Source organism: Neltuma alba, unplaced genomic scaffold (assembly GCF_004799145.2).
Source record: "Neltuma alba isolate B1F8T4 unplaced genomic scaffold, ASM479914v2 tig00006960_pilon, whole genome shotgun sequence".
NCBI lineage: Eukaryota > Viridiplantae > Streptophyta > Magnoliopsida > Fabales > Fabaceae > Neltuma > Neltuma alba.
Window position 1 is genome coordinate 25,690 of NW_021634636.1, and position 17,672 is coordinate 43,361.

At 35.1% G+C, this 17,672-nt stretch overlaps 3 protein-coding genes across 3 annotated transcripts; all 3 read left to right on the plus strand.

Annotated features, from left to right (window-relative positions):
* Positions 1-150: 150 nt before the first annotated feature.
* LOC114751517 (CASP-like protein 3A1) lies at positions 151-3,262 on the plus strand. The gene is made up of 3 exons (XM_028940182.1): positions 151-641; positions 2,361-2,496; positions 2,795-3,262. The coding sequence occupies exons 1-3, from the start codon at positions 379-381 to the stop codon at positions 3,008-3,010; spliced, it is 615 nt and encodes a 204-aa protein (XP_028796015.1). The 5' UTR covers positions 151-378; the 3' UTR covers positions 3,011-3,262.
* Positions 3,263-4,617: 1,355 nt separating this feature from the next.
* Positions 4,618-10,727, plus strand: LOC114751516 (probable inactive ATP-dependent zinc metalloprotease FTSHI 2, chloroplastic). Its single transcript, XM_028940181.1, has 11 exons — positions 4,618-6,173; positions 6,524-6,696; positions 6,913-7,014; positions 7,116-7,280; positions 7,443-7,583; positions 7,795-7,953; positions 8,688-8,773; positions 9,001-9,079; positions 9,582-9,704; positions 9,897-9,953; positions 10,033-10,727. Exons 1-11 carry the CDS (start codon positions 4,796-4,798, stop codon positions 10,246-10,248), a joined length of 2,679 nt encoding a protein of 892 aa, XP_028796014.1. The 5' UTR covers positions 4,618-4,795; the 3' UTR covers positions 10,249-10,727.
* Positions 10,728-11,576: 849 nt separating this feature from the next.
* On the plus strand, positions 11,577-12,670 carry LOC114751518 (early nodulin-like protein 1). The gene is made up of 2 exons (XM_028940183.1): positions 11,577-11,800; positions 12,247-12,670. Exons 1-2 carry the CDS (start codon positions 11,577-11,579, stop codon positions 12,668-12,670), a joined length of 648 nt encoding a protein of 215 aa, XP_028796016.1.
* Positions 12,671-17,672: the final 5,002 nt, after the last annotated feature.

A 17,672-nucleotide genomic window follows, 5' to 3' on the forward strand; every position in this document is an offset into this window, starting at 1 on the left:
GTTTTGGAGCCACCAGCACTAGGAAAGAAGGGGAGGATAACATTTTGAATAAATGTCAGTAATACAAATTATACTATAGTGATTAAAATATGGTGCTTTCACCGGTTATTTAAAAAGAAAGCATTGGTGATGATAAATCTGCCACTCTCCGATAAATGTAATAACCGCAGGGGCAGGTTACCGGAGAGAAGTGGGGGAATTTGGTCACGAATATTTCCCCTTCCTCTCTTGTGCCGCGAAGCTCCATTCATACAGCTATATATATGTAGTCGTTGCCATTTTCGCAGAGCTCGTTCACAACTATACACATATTTCTCCGCACGAAGAGCACATTCAAGAAGCTCCTTTTTCTAGCTCAAAGAAAGCCGCGACGCAGAGATGGTCACTGGACAAAAACCACCGGAGGAGGAGAAGGTGGTGGTCGTGGTGGGGAATGGCACAATGAACGGCTCACTCGTCGGACCTTCCGCCGGGATCCGCTGGAAACCTGATGCGATGCACTTGATTCTGAGGCTCTTATGCGTGGTTAGTTCAGTGATCGCGCTTTCGTTCATGGTGACTGCCAAGCAATCTAGCTCTGTCTCCATTTATGGCTTTCACTTTCCGGTTTACTCCAAGTGGTCCTACTCTGAGTCTTTCGAGTAAGCTTCTTCGACTTCTTTTAGTGTTCCAGGATCCGATCCTCTCTGAGTTCCTCAATTATTGGTAGCTCGCGATTTTATGTCATCGCGTGGTTTTTCCTTCACTTAATGCGCTTCGCTATTTTCTTGAGTTGTTCCCGTGAAAGTGAACATTGATTTGGTTCCCAAATATGGCTTCATTTCTTTTAAACTGTTTTGTAGAAGAAAGAACGAATGGAAAATCGAAATTACGACTGTTTTAAGCAACTACAGTTGCTAATATTCATTAACGAGAACTTGAAAGAAACTAGAACCTTTTGTTCATAGATGGAGTTCTTTCACTGAATTCAATTTGTAATCAAGGGTAATTTTTATTTTGTCATGTTTCCTGTTTTGTTCACTGCAATTTCTTTGCTACCTTTCCAAGCAAACTGTGCCATGATTTGAGTTCATAACCATGCTTTCGAACTTTATTTTCCTTCTCTATAGTCTGTTTACTGGCGTGATTCGGATCCATCAGAGAATTGCGAAATTGTTGTTAAGAGTGGGCCCTTGGCCTAATTTGTAATTTTGTGTCATGTGAATGTGAACTTAACCTCGTTTTGACGAAACTGCCATTGGATTTGGGGCATCGAAGTAACGACGAAATTGGGGGGATGGTCTTTAGCCTCTACTTTCGACTGTCAATGGCATTTGAATAAACAGAAACAGGCCCGTGATGGAATTTTTCTTTTTCTTTCTTTAACACTTTTCTTTTCCCTTTTTTCTTTTTTTTGTCTCCTTTCATATCCTTAGGTCAAGGTTTAAGAAAATTTTGAACATCCCTCGTCGTTTACTTCGAAACACAACCATGAAGCAACCAAGACGTTTTTTAATAATATCTTTTACGGCATGGAGTGCTTTCTTTTCTTTGGAAATGCATTTAGTGTTATTAAAATCAACCAAAGACTTTAGCCTTTTCTATAATTCTTGTAATATATTGTAACAAAGGGTTGTAGCCGGCCTGGCTATTGTTAGCTAGCCTTAGTTTAGGCGGTTCCCCCCCCCCCCCCAAGTACAAAGGATAAGTGGAAATTAGATTAAAATGAGATTAAGCTCCTGACCTCGTATCAGTCCTATGTTAAAGAATGGCTAATGCCATAGGCATTGGTTTAGACTAATATATATGGTACTGAAGTATGTAAAATACCATCGAATTTTTTTGACTTTTAGTTCTAAATTTATATTTTTTTCCAAGATGTGAAGCTTAAAATATTTTAAGATGAGATTTTTTTTTCCTTTTTGACAAGAGGAGAGTGTGTATAAAAATTAAAGTAACATTGATATAAATTTTCACCTTTTGGCATCACTCCTTCTCATTTTAAAGGCAACTTACAGAATTCATATTTTGGAGGATCTAAACTCCCTTTTACATGCAACTCAGAAATTTAATGACGCATGATTTTGACTCATTAAGGGTGTTTGCTAACATTTCAACCTAAAAAACTTATATTGACATTATTATAATATTAGTCATACTTTTTTAATTAAAAATGGTGACATGATTTATAAATAATATATTGTTATAAATTTTATTGCATATATCAATATATCGATTCGAATAAGAGGAAATCTTCTTGATTGACGTGTGTGGGTGTATTGTTTGTGCGTCTGAATAGTTGAGGACGGACCGTGATGTGCACAGTTCAGAAGCGCGGTTAAAATGTTTTGAAGCACGTTCATTAATTTTCTGTTGCACAGATATCTTGTTGGTGTTTCTGCTGCCGTTTCGGCTCACTCCTTGCTGCAGCTACTTATTGGCACATCACGGTTGCTTAAGAAATCTCCTGTGATTCCCTCAAGAAATTTCGCATGGCTTATATTCGCTGGGGATCAGGTATAGTTACACAATTGTAAGGTTCTTTTTTATATGAGGATAGGAACATGGGGCAAAAAGCGATGCAGAAAGTGGGATCACATTTGCTGTATTTCCCTCTTGTTTAATTCTTTTTTCTCCTTAGTAATTGGGCAAAGGTTCAACTAGCTCGTCCTTAATTACTAAGATTTTTTTGGTCATTTACTTGATAAAGATATTGGACACTGAATTGTTGGTTCAACTTAGTTCTGTCCTAGTTGGACTTCCTTTGCTCTTAACTGCTTCTCAGTATGTGTTCGACTGTGCTCATAATTTTCAGGCATTTGCCTATGCACTGATAAGTGCTGGGTCTGCTGCCTCTGGAGGGACCAATCTGAATCACAATGGAATTAGACATCCAGCTCTGCCAAGTTTTTGTAAGCCCCTGCATAAGTTCTGTGATCACGTAGGCATCTCCATAGCCTTCACTTTCGTAGGCTGTTTGCTGCTGGCTGCTTCTGCTATCGTGGATGTAATATGGCTCTCTAACCACTAGAAATTACCTCATATTTACACATACTTTATGTAACATATCATCTGAATATATATGTTTTCTATAAAAATCATCAGCCATCACTTCCCTTTTTCAGCCCCACCTTATGGTCAGTAGCATTGTTTGTGACTCCTATAGGTTGGTTTTGGTTCTGCAGAACTGTTTCTGCAGAATTTTCCACTTCCAATTAGGTGATAAATCTGCAGACAGAGTGTAGTATACATAATACATGGGCGCCTGAAGGTGTTTTTAAGATGATCCAACTCGTGTCAAATCGGGAAAAGTTACTAATCATATGTAATGTCCAATCCATCCATTGTGTTACTTTGAACTCCTCATTGAAACGGAGGACATATTACGTATTACTGCGTGCTTTCTTGAGTGATATAGGAAGTTAATAACTACAGTTCTGCGGGATAATTGTGGTGACCTTTTAATATTAATATTAGAAAGTACTAGATTCTATGAAATGAATATCACAAGAATGACATCCTTATTTTTCCTATAAATCTCTTTCTTTGAACACTTCAACATTTTTGTTTCACTTATTTTTTGGCTGGAGACATATGGGCATTTTTAACCAAGGTAGGTGGTGTTTCCGCCTCTTTATATATGAGTGAGTACTGAGTTGGATGTTTGCCCTTGACAAAATGTAATGAACATGTTATGAAATCAAATACAGAATTATGACCAAAAAAGAAGTGATGATTGGATTGGGAAAAATTATGGGAACAACAGAGTTAGATACTTATTACCAAAAAAAAAAAAACCTATCTAGTCCTTAATATACGATCTAATTGTTAAATTAATTTTGATCGTAAATATAAGACATATTTTTCATATTTATTAATTTTTTCTAAATTATTCACATGAATATTTCTTCAACTATAATCAAATAGGAGAGAAAAAATATTAAAAAAGATAATTACGATGTTTTAGGAAAAACATGTTATATTTCTTACAATTAACTAACTTACCTATCTTTCTTAATCTAACTAAATTAGTTAAATGGGTTTTACATTAAAAACTAAAGAGTATTGGTTTTCATTTGATTTTTTTCATTTAAAAATTTGGTATTTAGATATTTTATTCAAATCCAAAACAAACAGAATTCCCAAGCAAATTCAAGGCCTTATTCCTTGCCCGTTGTTGCATCACAAGAAATCCATTCAAGTTTCTTTCGAGTTATACTATTATCTTTGATGTTTAATATATAAAAAAATATAAGAGTAATCGACTATTTTAAATAGATTAAGAAAGTTTATTAAGTTAGTTATTTGTAATAATTAGGTGTTGTCTTCTCTAAAATACCCTTAGTGATTATGTATTAGTTAAAATCACTATTTGATTGTTCTTTTAACATATGCAATTACTATAAAAATTATTTTAAAAAAATAAATAAATATAAGAGATAAAATGGATTAAGATCTTATATTTATATTTATGATCAAATTAAAAGCCAAACTATTAAGCTTCGGACGTAGCAGTGTTTATTTCTCATATCATGTCGTTCAGCAAAATGACGTCGCCATTTATCAACAAAATGATTGTCGTTTAAGAATAAGAGTGCCGGCGAGGCTGGATTTTGCTTTTGGCCGGTTGGGGAAGCATACCCAGGATCAATTCTGTCGCTTGAAGCTTTGGGAGCTCATCAGCTTCAGAGCGCGCTCAATGGCGAAGCTTTTGCTTTCGTATTCGGCATGTAACCCCGGCCATCAATGGCTTCAGTAATTCCCTTTATTATAATAACAGAATTTAGAATTTTCCCATTTTGACTCAGGATACTCCATGGCTTGCCATTGCCTTCTTCAACATTCTCCTTTGTCATCTTCCTTCCTGCACTCCCTGCACCCAAAACACAAAACCCTGCCGAGGCTACCCAAAATCCCCTCTTTTCGATCGATTTCCTCGCAACTTCAAACGCCGGGACTTGAGAATGAAGCCAAGGAGAAAAGGCGGAACACTCATTTCGATTTCCTCAAGCTTTCAGTCACTCTTACTGTTATCTCTGCTTCCTTATCTCAACCTTCAGCTCTCGCCGCTGCCGCCACTACTGTCAAGGAAAAGAAACGAGCACCCAAAAAGCCTTCTGCCAAAAAGGTCGAAGCGATGTCGCCGGAGGAGCTTCAATCTTGGACTCAAGGTCTTCCTCTGGTCTCTGATCGCATTCCGTACACTGAAGTATTGGAATTGAAGAAGGAAGGTAAGCTCAAGCACATAATTAAGACCAGTGCTGTGAATTTGAGGCAGCGGGCAGTGCCAATTTTAGTAGTTTTGGATGATTCTAGAGTTTTAAGAACAGTTTTACCATCCTTCGAGAGTCACAAGAAGTTTTGGGAGTCGTGGGATGAGTTGAAGATTGATTCTTTGTGTGTGAATGCATATACACCGCCTCTGAAGAGGCCGGATTTACCTCCCCCAATTTTGAAACTTCCCTTGCCTCCTAAGGTCGAGTCTTTTTTGTCTTCGCTTCTTGATGTTAAACCGAAGAAGGAATCAAAGAAAGCCGCAGAGCTAAGACGAGTTAGGATGGAATTGCAGAGAGAGAAGAAAGACGAGCTAAAGAAGGTAAGGGAGGAGAGAGAAATGATGGAGAAGAGTATAAAGATGCAGAAGAAAGAGGAAGAGAGAAGGAGAAAGAGAGAAATAAGGAAGAGGAAATATGAGGAGTCATTACGTGTGGCAAGGACAAAATACGTCCGAACAGCAGGTTTTTGGTATGATTTGGCGAGGGACCAAAATGTGACTAGTGCTCTTGGACTGTTTTTCTTCATCATATTTTATAGGACTGTGGTGCTTAGTTATAGAAAGCAGAAGAAAGATTATGAAGATAGGCTGAAGATTGAGAAAGCAGAGGCTGAAGAGAGGAAGAAAATGAGGGCCTTAGAGAGGGAAATGGACGGCCTTGAGGGTGATGATGATGATGAGGGTGAGCCAGGGAAAGAGGAGGAGAATGCTTATTTGAAAATGGCAAAGCAGTTTATGAAATCAGGGGCTCGGGTTCGAAGAGCACAAAATAAAAAACTTCCTCAGTATTTGGAGAGAGGCGTGGATGTAAAGTTCACAGATGTTGCTGGGCTGGGTAAAATACGCCTTGAACTTGAAGAGATTGTGAAGTTTTTTACTCATGGAGAAATGTACCGGAGGAGAGGAGTGAAAATACCAGGTCACATTCCCCTGACCCTTGCTAAGCATTCAATAGCATCATCTGAACTGCCCCTGAAAAATTAATTGATTAAAATTAAAGCAAGCTAGTCTAGGCTCTTTGTCTTGCCGCTTTCGTTGACAATCTATTTCTTGTGGCAATCTGCTTCCCTCCTTTTGTTAACATTATTGAGGGATTTTTTTTTTAATGCCGAACTTACTCTTTTCTAAGCAAATTTTGAGGGAAAACATAGATAGATATCAGGTTTCAAACCCTTCAGCTGACTTCAAAAGCCAGGGTTATATTAACATATACATCTTTGCAGTGCTTTGCACTGGACTTACTAAGGGTTAACCTGGTCTTTCAATCAGGTGGCATACTTCTATGTGGCCCTCCTGGGGTTGGAAAGACTTTGCTAGCAAAAGCAGTGGCTGGAGAGGCAGGGGTTAATTTCTTCTCTATATCTGCTTCGCAGTTTGTGGAAATATATGTTGGTGTTGGGGCTTCTCGTGTCCGAGCGCTTTATGAAGAGGCCAGGGATATGGTACAAGATGTTTTCAATTTTTATGTTGCTTTACAATTTTCCGTATTTGATTCAAGTATGTTGTTTGTTTGTTTGTTTGGTTTTCATCTAATTTCCTCTGATGTCTTTTTGGTTGCAATTATCATCTTTGCTTGAACCCATTATTTTGCTTTTTGCTTTTGTGCTAACTTGCCTCATTCTTAATCTAACTGACCTCCTTTTCTTTCTAATTCTCAGGCTCCATCTGTTGTTTTCATTGATGAGCTGGATGCAGTAGGAAGGGAGCGTGGCCTGATAAAGGGTTCAGGTGGACAGGAACGTGATGCTACTCTTAATCAGGTTCATCATGGCACAACTGAAGTTCCCAACTGGAGCTATGATTTTTGTGTGTGTGTGTGTGTGTTTATTGGTTGATGTTTATTACCTATTGAATGCTTCAGCTACTAGTCTGCTTAGATGGGTTTGAAGGAAGAGGAGAAGTGATTACCATTGCTTCCACAAACCGACCTGACATTCTGGATCCAGCACTAGTAAGACCTGGGCGTTTTGATCGGAAAATATTTATCCCCAAGCCTGGACTCATTGGTCGCGTAGAAATTCTAAAGGTAGCAGCTCCAATATGTATTCCATATTATGTTTGCATTAAAGATTCAGTTAAACCTTAGAACTTTGTAAGGCAGTTGTTTTGCTTCTAATTTCAGAACTAGCAATTGTAAATATGTGTTTAATGGAAGTTTGCAATTGTTCTATTTTTTGTGCGGCAATAGGTCCATGCCCGTAAAAAGCCAATGGCTGAAGATGTAGACTACATGGCTGTTGCTGGTATGACTGATGGAATGGTTGGTGCCGAGTTAGCAAACATAGTTGAGGTTGCTGCCATCAATATGATGCGAGATGGAAGGACTGAGGTGGGTTTGTCTTAGCTTTTTCCTTTGTCTTTGCCTTTATGAAAGGTAGCGGATGACAGAAGTTTCTATTTCTCCTCCCAAAGAAGCCACTTACTTTGGAGGCATAAAAATTACATGCGTACTCAGAAAGTGGGGGAAAGAGGTCAAGGAATAAACAAGAGATTTCTAAGTTATGCTGACATGGAGACTTTTCTACTTGATACTTTTTCAGATTACAACTGATGACTTGTTACAAGCTGCACAAATGGAAGAAAGGGGGATGCTTGATAGAAAGGAGAGAAGCTTTGAGGCTTGGAAACAAATAGCTATAAATGAAGCTGCCATGGCTGTTGTGGCTGTGAACTTCCCCGATCTTAAAAATATTGAATTTGTATGATCATTACACTGTTTATTGCATTATTTTGGTTATGCATATTCTCATACCTAAAATGGGGAATTTGACTAAAATTGTATTCTACATCACTTGCAGAGGAACTTATAAATGCTTACTTCTAAATAGTTTTAGAGAATAATATCGTCTGTGAATTCAGAATCCATGATGGTAATCATATGCATCATTCTGTCAGCTGATTATTTTTATGCACATCAGATGTTAGAATAACGAATCATCTATTATGGTAAATAACAAATTTTGGAGGCAAGAACAAATCTTCCGCGCTTCTTCATTCCGCATCTGGGGTACCGTCTTTGTGCCATGTCATTTACTATTGAATGATAGACGATAGATGTACCACTGTTGGACAAGACCTGAAATTGCTATTGTTGCCACATAAATGCGATGCAATAAAGAATGCATAGTCCAAAATGCTGACAGCTTTGTTCTCATAATGAACCTGACCTGCATCTAAAGACTGGCATACAAGAACTTAAGGTCGTCTTTATGGTGGTATCTGTATGTTTCCACAATTTACACTAGATATCCGTTGTTGTGATTCTGCAGAACTTAACCTGGTAGTTTGGTGTTTGTTTCTTTTATGTTTTTGGAACCTGAATTGTCATGGCCTCTGTCACACGTAAATGATTAGTTCTTTATTTTCTACCATTCCCCATGTTTATACTCCTGGTAAACATTGTGCGTCTCATCATTTTTTTGGCTTCATGTAGGTCACAATTGCTCCTAGGGCTGGTAGGGAGCTGGGTTATGTTCGAATGAAGATGGATTCAGTCAAATTTAGGGAAGGAATGCTTACGTATGGATTTTCTCTTGTACCCTTAGCTCCCTTTTGTTATGATTATATTTTGCTTTAGCTGATGCTTTCCAAATAAAACATCTGTCTCTTTGTTACTGGGAAAGGTCAATGGTAATGTTGCAGGGCTATGTTTATAATTTATTTTTTGTCAAATTAATGCTCGTTAAGATTGCCTTGCAAAACTCCTTATTGGTATCGTTGCGTCTCTTGTAATGATATATATGCAGCCGACAATCTCTCCTTGATCATATCACTGTTCAATTAGCACCACGGGCAGCTGATGAAATTTGGTATGGGAATGGTCAGGTAAAGTTAGGCTTACTTTCTTTCAACTAATTTATGATATGAGAGCTCACAGATTAAAGAATAATATTTTATCTGTTATAAAACTTTCAACCTCTGAATTTATATGATTTTGTATATCTTGACTTGGATTGTGGATTAATAGCAGGTAATGATAAATACGTTAAAATAAAAGTTTTACAAATGTATTATAACAAGTTTTGTTTTTAATGGAATGCTTTAATTTGTATTATTCCTGAGGGTGTTTTGGTCATTATCACTCACAGATTTGTGTATATTTCATAATAAAGGAGAGGATTGTGTATTTTAGACTTTGCTTTGTTGGGACAGGAGAGTACTTTACGCTTCATCTTTTAATAGTTTATCCGGAATTGGAGTTTTTCTTCTGACATGCATATATTTACTTTTGCCTCTTTGTCCTCTGGAGTCCTAGTTTTTCCATCTCGTTATAGATGTGAATTTGATTTGGCTGTACAACTAGTTAACATGCTTGGTAATATTTCAGTTGAGCACGATATGGGCTGAAACAGCAGACAATGCTAGGTCTGCGGCAAGGACTTTTGTTCTTGGTGGGCTTTCTGAGAAGTATCATGGGATATCCAACTTCTGGGTTGCAGATCGAATTAATGTATGCATTCTCTGTTTCAATTTCGCAAGATTCTTGCGTTGTGGTTGTTAGTTCCAGTTTTGGTCTCAGATGAGCAAAGAGAAAAATAGGTCAACAGGGGGGAAAAAACAAGCGAATTCTGTTGCCTCAAACTTTTTTGTAATGATATATGTTGGCCAACGAACTGATTCTCTTATATAATTCAATTACCAGGAAATTGATCTGGAAGCCATGCGGATCGTCAACTCATGCTATGAACAAGCAAAAGAGGTATGTTAGAATGGAAAAAAATGGATCAAAGAACGTTTTCTATTCACGAGTCAAAGTGATCCCCTTGTTTTCCTAACAGATCTTGGAGCGAAATAGAACTCTAATGGATGCCGTAGTGAGTAAACTTGTTGAGAAAAAAAGCATAACAAAACAAGAGTTCTTTCACCTAGTAGAAATGCATGGCTCCATAAAACCAATGCCTCCTAGCATACTTGACATTCGGGCTTCCAAGCTCCAACAATCTCAAGAGGTATTGAAGAATCAAAAGGAAGCCGCAGTGAGGAGCCGCGAATGAAGAAGGCACTCAGTCTAAGTAAATCAATCACTAAGATGCTCAATGGTTCTTAAGTTTGTCATACCATGAGGAACTTGCAGCCGGCGATCAACCAGTGCTCTTAGAAATTAGCTTTTGGTGTTTCTTTTTGGCCGTCCTACTGACACCTTCTTTGGGGACTGGACATTTTGAGCTAGAACCAAATGACTGCCATACAAAGCGGTGAAGTTCCTTTTTTTCCCGTTCTGCTTTTGCTTGCAAAGTGGTAGGGTTCAAAAGCTGATCACAAGCAATACTTAGTGTGAGCTGCTATAGAATACCTACTTTTTGAGTTTATGTATATTATTTATGGTCATAGAGATAAATGTTACAAATCAGGCTTTGTTTGAGGTTTCTTGGCCATTTTAAACGGGATGGAGAGATTCTTTTCTGGAATCGAAGATTGATCTTGTTCAGTTTATTGTGCCCCATGCAACAATAGCACCCTGTTCAAATTACAATCGATTATTGAGGATTGATATTCATTCATTTGAGGAGTCACATTTTCTCAGGTGGTTTTAATAACCAATTAGATGATGAGTTTCTCCATACAATAAAATATACTCCTCCAGTTTTTGATATAAGACATATTTTATAGTATAATTTGTATTACAATTCTACAAAATGGGTAAGAACCGAAGGGAGTATTATTTATGTTATGTGAATAATACGGTGTTCATAAATCTTCTCGCCACTTTCTCATTTGTGCAAGTATTAAAAAAAAAAACAGTAAAAATGTTCAGGTATCAATTTGTGGAGTGTTTGTACTAGTTTATACTTCATGGTATTGGGCGCCTTAATGTTATGTGCTTAAATTAAACATGTATTAGAAAATTAAAAATCAGAACCTTTTTTTAAGAGACATGCAGGAAGTTGAGACAGTTATATGGCTTTGAAAATATCTGATATATTTTAGAAAAAAACTACCAAGTCCGAAAGCGTAGCTCGATGATACTGAAAAACAATATAAACTAAAGTAATATACGAATAGTTGCATACAATTTTCCTTTTAAAAAATTTTTTTGGACCAAGAATAATTAACAATCAGTGAACATATGATTATTTTCCCCAAAAAAAAGGAACAAAAATTTGCTCTTGGCATAAAAGAAAATTTAACCCCCACGATGCCCAGTAATGGCCACACCCTCCTGCACGTTCAACGTTGAACAGGTTTTGCATCGTGCCTCACTATTCTCTGCAAATACCTTCCACGTCCTTATATATACATAATGTGTCTGTGCATTTATGTATACACTCATACTCGTATCTCTACCATCTATTAGTGGAAAAGAGAGGACTCAAACAGAGATATGGCTTCTCTTGTTGTGCTCATTTTCATGGCTGCCACCTTCATCACTGCTTCTCCATCACTCACCGAAGCTTCGAGGCAATTCAAGGTTGGTGATGACTTGGGTTGGCACCAACCTGACCCTCATAACTCTGCCTTTTATATCCACTGGGCTGAAACAAACCGATTCCAAATCGGTGACTCTCTTGGTCAGTTCTTCTCTCTCTTCTTCACTTCTCACCTCTCGTACGTCCCACATAATTTTTTGCTGCTCTCAGGTTTTGTTTAATCTTTTCAGATGCAACACCGTAACACTGATGAGCGACCTGTTACTTAGCATTTGTCACTTGTTGCATGTCGTGTCGTCTTATATATATAGTCGTGCGCGTTGGCAGAATCTGCTTCACATTTCTCGTCAGAAGAAATCAATGGAAAAAGTTGAGATTTCGAAGGCTCAGCCTGAGAGATTAGAGAGAGAGAGAGAGAGAGAGTCCTGTAAAACCAACCATTTCTTTGACACATGCCGCTTCATATAATCTATCATGTGACAGTGTCTGTGTTCTTCTATTTCTATTTCTGCTTTCCTTCGACATGACAAGACACATCATATATAACCACGTGACACTAACGTCTGTGTTGTTTTACCGGCATTAAAGTTGTTCTTAATTAATGTTGTGGGTTCTGGTTGTGAGTGCAGAATTTGAGTACCAGAACGACTCAGTACTAACAGTGGAAAAATGGGATTATTATCACTGTGATGCGAGCGACCCCATCACTGCGTTTGACAATGGCAAGAGTATAATCAATCTGGACAGAGCTGGGCCTTTCTACTTCATCAGTGGCGTTCATGACCACTGCATCAACGGCCAGAAGTTGATCGTCGATGTCATGTCCCCACACCCCCTCCCTCCTGCATCTCCACCGTCCATTTCTCCCGCTGCTCCTCCACAGCCTCCAGTGGGCCCCTCGCCTTCTTCTTCTTCACCTTCATCTTCTCCTTCATCTTCCCCTAGTAGTTCTGCTTCTGAGCCTGAGGTTTCATCTTCATCAGTGGTTCTGGGATCAGATTTTATGGCTATTCTGCTCGGCCTTCTTGTGATCATCCTGCAATATTAATTTCCTGATCAAACTCTTTCTGATTTAATTTTTTTTTAGGCTTTAGGGTTTTAAACTATATTTTATTCCTTAATTATCTCCCAGGCCACTAGGTAGCTTGGCATTATTAGGATAATTATGATGGTTTTTCTTGTGTTTATGATAATGGGTTCACTCTATTTCCAGTGTACCTTTGATTGTTATATCTGAGGCCTTTTTAGTTATTCAGTATCTTAGACCATTTATTTTTCTGCTTCTATAATTAATTATAATTGGAGCAACATGAAAGATGAGGTATCTTATATTTATCTATTTTTATTATTTTCGTTATTTTTTTCCCAAAACAAATTCGTTTTACTCTATTATATTCCGAGACTTTTCGTTTGACTTGCCTCCGTGGAATAAAAAGGATAAATATTTCCAATTGAACAAGTGATAAAATATTATTCTTAAGCGTAGAAAGAGAGAAAGAGCGACAAAATATTAATTTTTCGAAAGAAATTCAAATTGAGGAAGATCCTAAAACTCAGATTTTGGTCTCTCAAATAAGTCTGCCACAGAAGATGGAGGAAAATCCCAACAAATATTGGCCGTAGAACGTCCTACCATTTATAGTTAATAATAAAACTCAATTTTTTTTTTTTTGGATTTTAGGAATATGAATGCGAAATTGCAAATTCTGTGTTTAATTGATTGAAAAAGAAATTAACGACAGAGACATTCACAGTTGGCATCCTTTATTTTCTCTTTTTCCTAACTCAATCACATGCTTAATGTCTTCACTCTTAATTCGTCTTCTTCCAATTAACCTCTCATCATCTGTCTTCTTCCTTTAATTTCCCTTGCGTGAATTATTTAATTTATTATACTTCAACCTAAATAACTTGTCAATTCTTATTATTTTTGTCACAACTTTATTATTATCCAGTAAATTATTTTTTTATGATTTTTTTTCTTGAATTTTTACACAAAACACGTGCGTGCGTGTGTTTTTATGTATATATTGATAATTAAGTAGGTGATTCCCCTGTACATTGCAAAAAGTCTTTAGAGAAAATGACAATATCTATAATTTAGTAATAATTATGCTTCATTTTATACCTAATATTGACATTGATATGCCTCATACATAAATAATATAATAGCTAAAAGGGTATTATTATATAACTATTCCTTTTTTTTTTTGGAAGAACATGTGGGTTGCTATTATATTATTAAGCAAATGAAATTAAAAATAGTTTTAGCATTTTCTTTTTGAGTTCATCTTAATTAGAAAGATCCAAGAATCTGAAAAAAAAAAAAAAAAGTTTTTTAACCTGCCCGAAATGACTAAATTTCCATCCAAATTGAAAAGTATGAATTTTGATCATATTGTGACACAATTATGGTCAGTAAACATGAGAGTTTTATTCCAAACTGAAGTACAGTGTATATATACACAATGCATTAACAGTTATCAAGTCCTCCTCCGTGCTTATTATAGGACCTAATTATTAAGTTAATTTTAGTTTTAAATATAAGACCTATTTCTCATATTTATCAATTTTTTCTAAATTACCCCTATGGATACTTATTCAACCATAATCAAGTGAGGGAGGGAGGGAGGATATTAAAAAAGATGATTATAGTGTTTCAGGAAAAACATCTCATATTTCTTATAATTAACTAACTTACCTAACTTTCTTAATCCAATCAAATTAGTTAAATAAGTCTCATATTAAGGACCGGAAGAGTAAAATGTAACAACTCAACTAACTTAACTATATATATCTTGCTAGCTTACTAAGTGCACAACAAGTATATATACACGACCAGAGTTAGAAAAATATTCTAACCAACATTATACACACACACATATATATATGCATGGTCTATTATTCCAGTACATATATATATGGTCTATTATTCCAGTACATATATATGGTGTTGATATTAATTATCTATCTGTCTTTTGTTTGTGGCAGCATTACGAAGCCAGATAGATTTTCTTGTAATACAGCAGCTAATGATTTGATTAATTATTCTAATTTTTCATGTCATCCCAAAACCATGAGGACCATGAATATCCTAATTAAGCATAGCTAGTATATTAATCAATCAATTAATTATGAATACCTAAATAATGACAGGAATTGAATTCCTCTTTTTAACTCATCAGGTGCAGAAACAGACATAAAGTTGTGTTTGGCAACTGAAATTATTAAAATTAATCCAAAAACATATGTATACAAGGATAACGTGCTTAAATATTCTGATAGTATTCACAAACGAGCACCCAATACCTAAAAAAAATTTTGGCTCTTATATATCTTGAAAGTTTTTTTTTAGCAAAAATAGATTGACAATTAACTGCCGTTAAATTTGACCGTTAGGTTATGCAGTTTCACCGGTGTCTTTAACAGTAAAATTTAACAGTAGATGACGGTTCAGATCAGAAATGTTATGAAATAAAACTTCAGGATATATAAGCTAAAAAAAATTTCAAATATTGGGTGTTCCTTTGTGTATGCTTCCAATATATTTAAGTATTTTATCCCTATTTACATAATATCCAATTTTCGTACTTGGTATGTAGGAATACATGAAAGCGATTAAATTTAATTTACCAACAGGTGGGAAATTTTTTAATAAAAAAGGATTTTTTTTTTTGTGAATTATTGTGTCATTCCTAATATTGAAACCATGAATAGCTATAATTGATAGCGAATTATTTATCATCTAAAGTCCATGCCAAACATAGAGGAAAAGCTGCAAAATTATTGTATGTTGTTGATCAATATTATAATATTTTAATTTAGTTTATATTTTTTTCAACAAAATAAATACTTTTGGATCCCTCTTTATGTTTCTTTCCTGATTTCCTCAAGTACTGTATATTCGAAATTGATAGTTTTTATAAATAAATTAAAATATAAAAATATTTTATCTTTTACATTGTATTTGAGTATAATTATAGGAAATGGCTATAATAAAAATTTTAAAGTCCAACAGACGTGTGGAAGTGATATCAGTATGAGGGAAAACATAGCATTTTATTCCTTGAGTTTTGACTGGGGGTGTTTTGAAGAAAAACTAAGGAAGTGTTTGGCAACATTAAAAAGTGCTTCTTCGAAGCACTTTTTCACAAAATGAGGTAAACTCCTCTACATATTTATTTCGTAAACCGTAAAAGTACTTTTGAAACCATGGTTTGGTTTCCATTCAAACACCCCCTAAATTATTATTTTAAAAGTGATTTTATAATATATAAGTAAGTATGCGAGAAAAATTTTGTCTCATAAAAACACTTTTAAAAAGTAGTTTTTTTGAACCATGTAATTAATTTTGGTTTATTGAAATCTTTAATTACCCTTATGAAAGTAAGTCACATCAGCAATCTATGTTTGCCAGTTATTTGGCATATCAGCAAGTCAGTAACTTATTATCTCTGAGGATGTTGATTAAAATTAATCATAATATTGTAAGTAATTTCTTAATAAATAAAAAAACTAGAGACCTTGATCTTAATTGGCTATGACTTTAAGAAAAAAATATATGTTTTCTTTTAAATAATTGTAATTTGAGGGAGATAATCAAACTCTCACATAACATAGGTAATTAATACGTAAAAATAAAAAGAGAAAACAATGTGGAGATGCGGGGAATCGAACCCCGTAGTTTAAGTAAACTCAACCATTTGAGCTACATCCCCTTTTGATGTTTGAATTGGTGATTACATTTTAAATAGGTTAGTCATTATTGTACATATGTTCTTATACATATGTTGTTGCCTGTTGGTCAATATTATAATACTATAATTTAATTTATATTTTATTTCATTAAAATAATATATTTGGATCCCTTATTACGCTTCTTCCCTGATTTGTTAAATATAAATAATCTATTAGAAATTGATAATATTTTATAAATAAACTAAAATATAAAAATATCTTAACTTTTACATTGTACGTATTTGAGTAATTGAAGGAGATGGCTGCGATACAAATTTTAAAGTCCGAAAGATGCGTGGAGCTGATATTAATATGAGGGAAAATATAGGTTTTAAGGAATCTGATGTTGATTAAATTTAATCACAATCTTGTATGTGATTTCTTAATAAAAAAGACTACAATCCTTGATCCTAATTGTCCACGGCTTTAGGAAAAAAGAAATATTTTCTCTTAAATAAGTGTAATTTGAGGGAGATAGATAGTTAAACTCTCAAAAATGAGAACAGGAAGAAAAAATAAAAATGTGGATATATAAGAAATCGAACCCCGTAATTTAGTATAACTCAACTATTTGACCTACATTCCCATTTGATGAGATTTAAACTTTTACTTTCCTCTTTAAAGAGGTCTTCAACCAACAACTTACTAGTTGATTCTTGGAAGAGAAAAAAAGACTGGAAATACTTCATTATATTAGCTTTAGTCTTTAGCATGAATAACTTTTAATTATGTTATGAAAACCACTATTTTTTTTTTAAATCTTCCTAACTCTTTACACTGATTGTAATATATATCGGTGCAAAAAATCATTTAGAAAACCAATTTCATACCAGTAATTCTAGAACTAATGTACAATTAAAGTCCTTCCTCTTCTTGTGTCGCAACGGGGGAAGTTAAATTCGGCTATAGGTGAGACGCATATTTGTTGTGCCTAAGAAAATTGAAAAGAAAACAAAATACAATAAAATTAAGAAGGAACGAAACAAAGCAAGAAAAGACATCAAAAGCAGCAAAGTTGAAGCTCAAGGGGCACATCTTTTGAAGAGTAACTAATTCTATACGTGTACACACAATAAAAAAAATTAAAATTTACAAATATCAAATAAGAAATGTCAATAAAATTTTTTTATTATTTGTAATTCAGTATTATCAATATCAAATAAAATGTTGTTATCAAATTTAATTTGAAATTTAATAATTTTTAGCTTTTTTTTTTTTTAATCTTTCTCCCAAGACTCAACCCCTATTTTACTGTTTCCTATATCAAAAGATGGAGCGGAAAAAAACTTTAAAAAAGAAAAAAGGGAGAGATG

What these genes read in the sequence shown, in the direction of transcription:
- LOC114751517 (XM_028940182.1), top strand. Translation starts at nt 379, where the DNA reads ATGGTCACTGGACAAAAACCACCGGAGGAGGAGAAGGTGGTGGTCGTG. An exon ending in TCCTACTCTGAGTCTTTCGA is followed by an intron (nt 642 to 2,360) that starts GTAAGCTTCTTC and finishes TCTGTTGCACAG; the next exon opens with ATATCTTGTTGGTGTTTCTG. An exon ending in TTATATTCGCTGGGGATCAG is followed by an intron (nt 2,497 to 2,794) that starts GTATAGTTACAC and finishes CATAATTTTCAG; the next exon opens with GCATTTGCCTATGCACTGAT.
- LOC114751516 (XM_028940181.1), top strand. Translation starts at nt 4,796, where the DNA reads ATGGCTTGCCATTGCCTTCTTCAACATTCTCCTTTGTCATCTTCCTTC. An exon ending in GAGAGGAGTGAAAATACCAG is followed by an intron (nt 6,174 to 6,523) that starts GTCACATTCCCC and finishes TCTTTCAATCAG; the next exon opens with GTGGCATACTTCTATGTGGC. An exon ending in GTGATGCTACTCTTAATCAG is followed by an intron (nt 7,015 to 7,115) that starts GTTCATCATGGC and finishes TGAATGCTTCAG; the next exon opens with CTACTAGTCTGCTTAGATGG.
- LOC114751518 (XM_028940183.1), top strand. Translation starts at nt 11,577, where the DNA reads ATGGCTTCTCTTGTTGTGCTCATTTTCATGGCTGCCACCTTCATCACT. An exon ending in TTCTTCACTTCTCACCTCTC is followed by an intron (nt 11,801 to 12,246) that starts GTACGTCCCACA and finishes TCTGGTTGTGAG; the next exon opens with TGCAGAATTTGAGTACCAGA.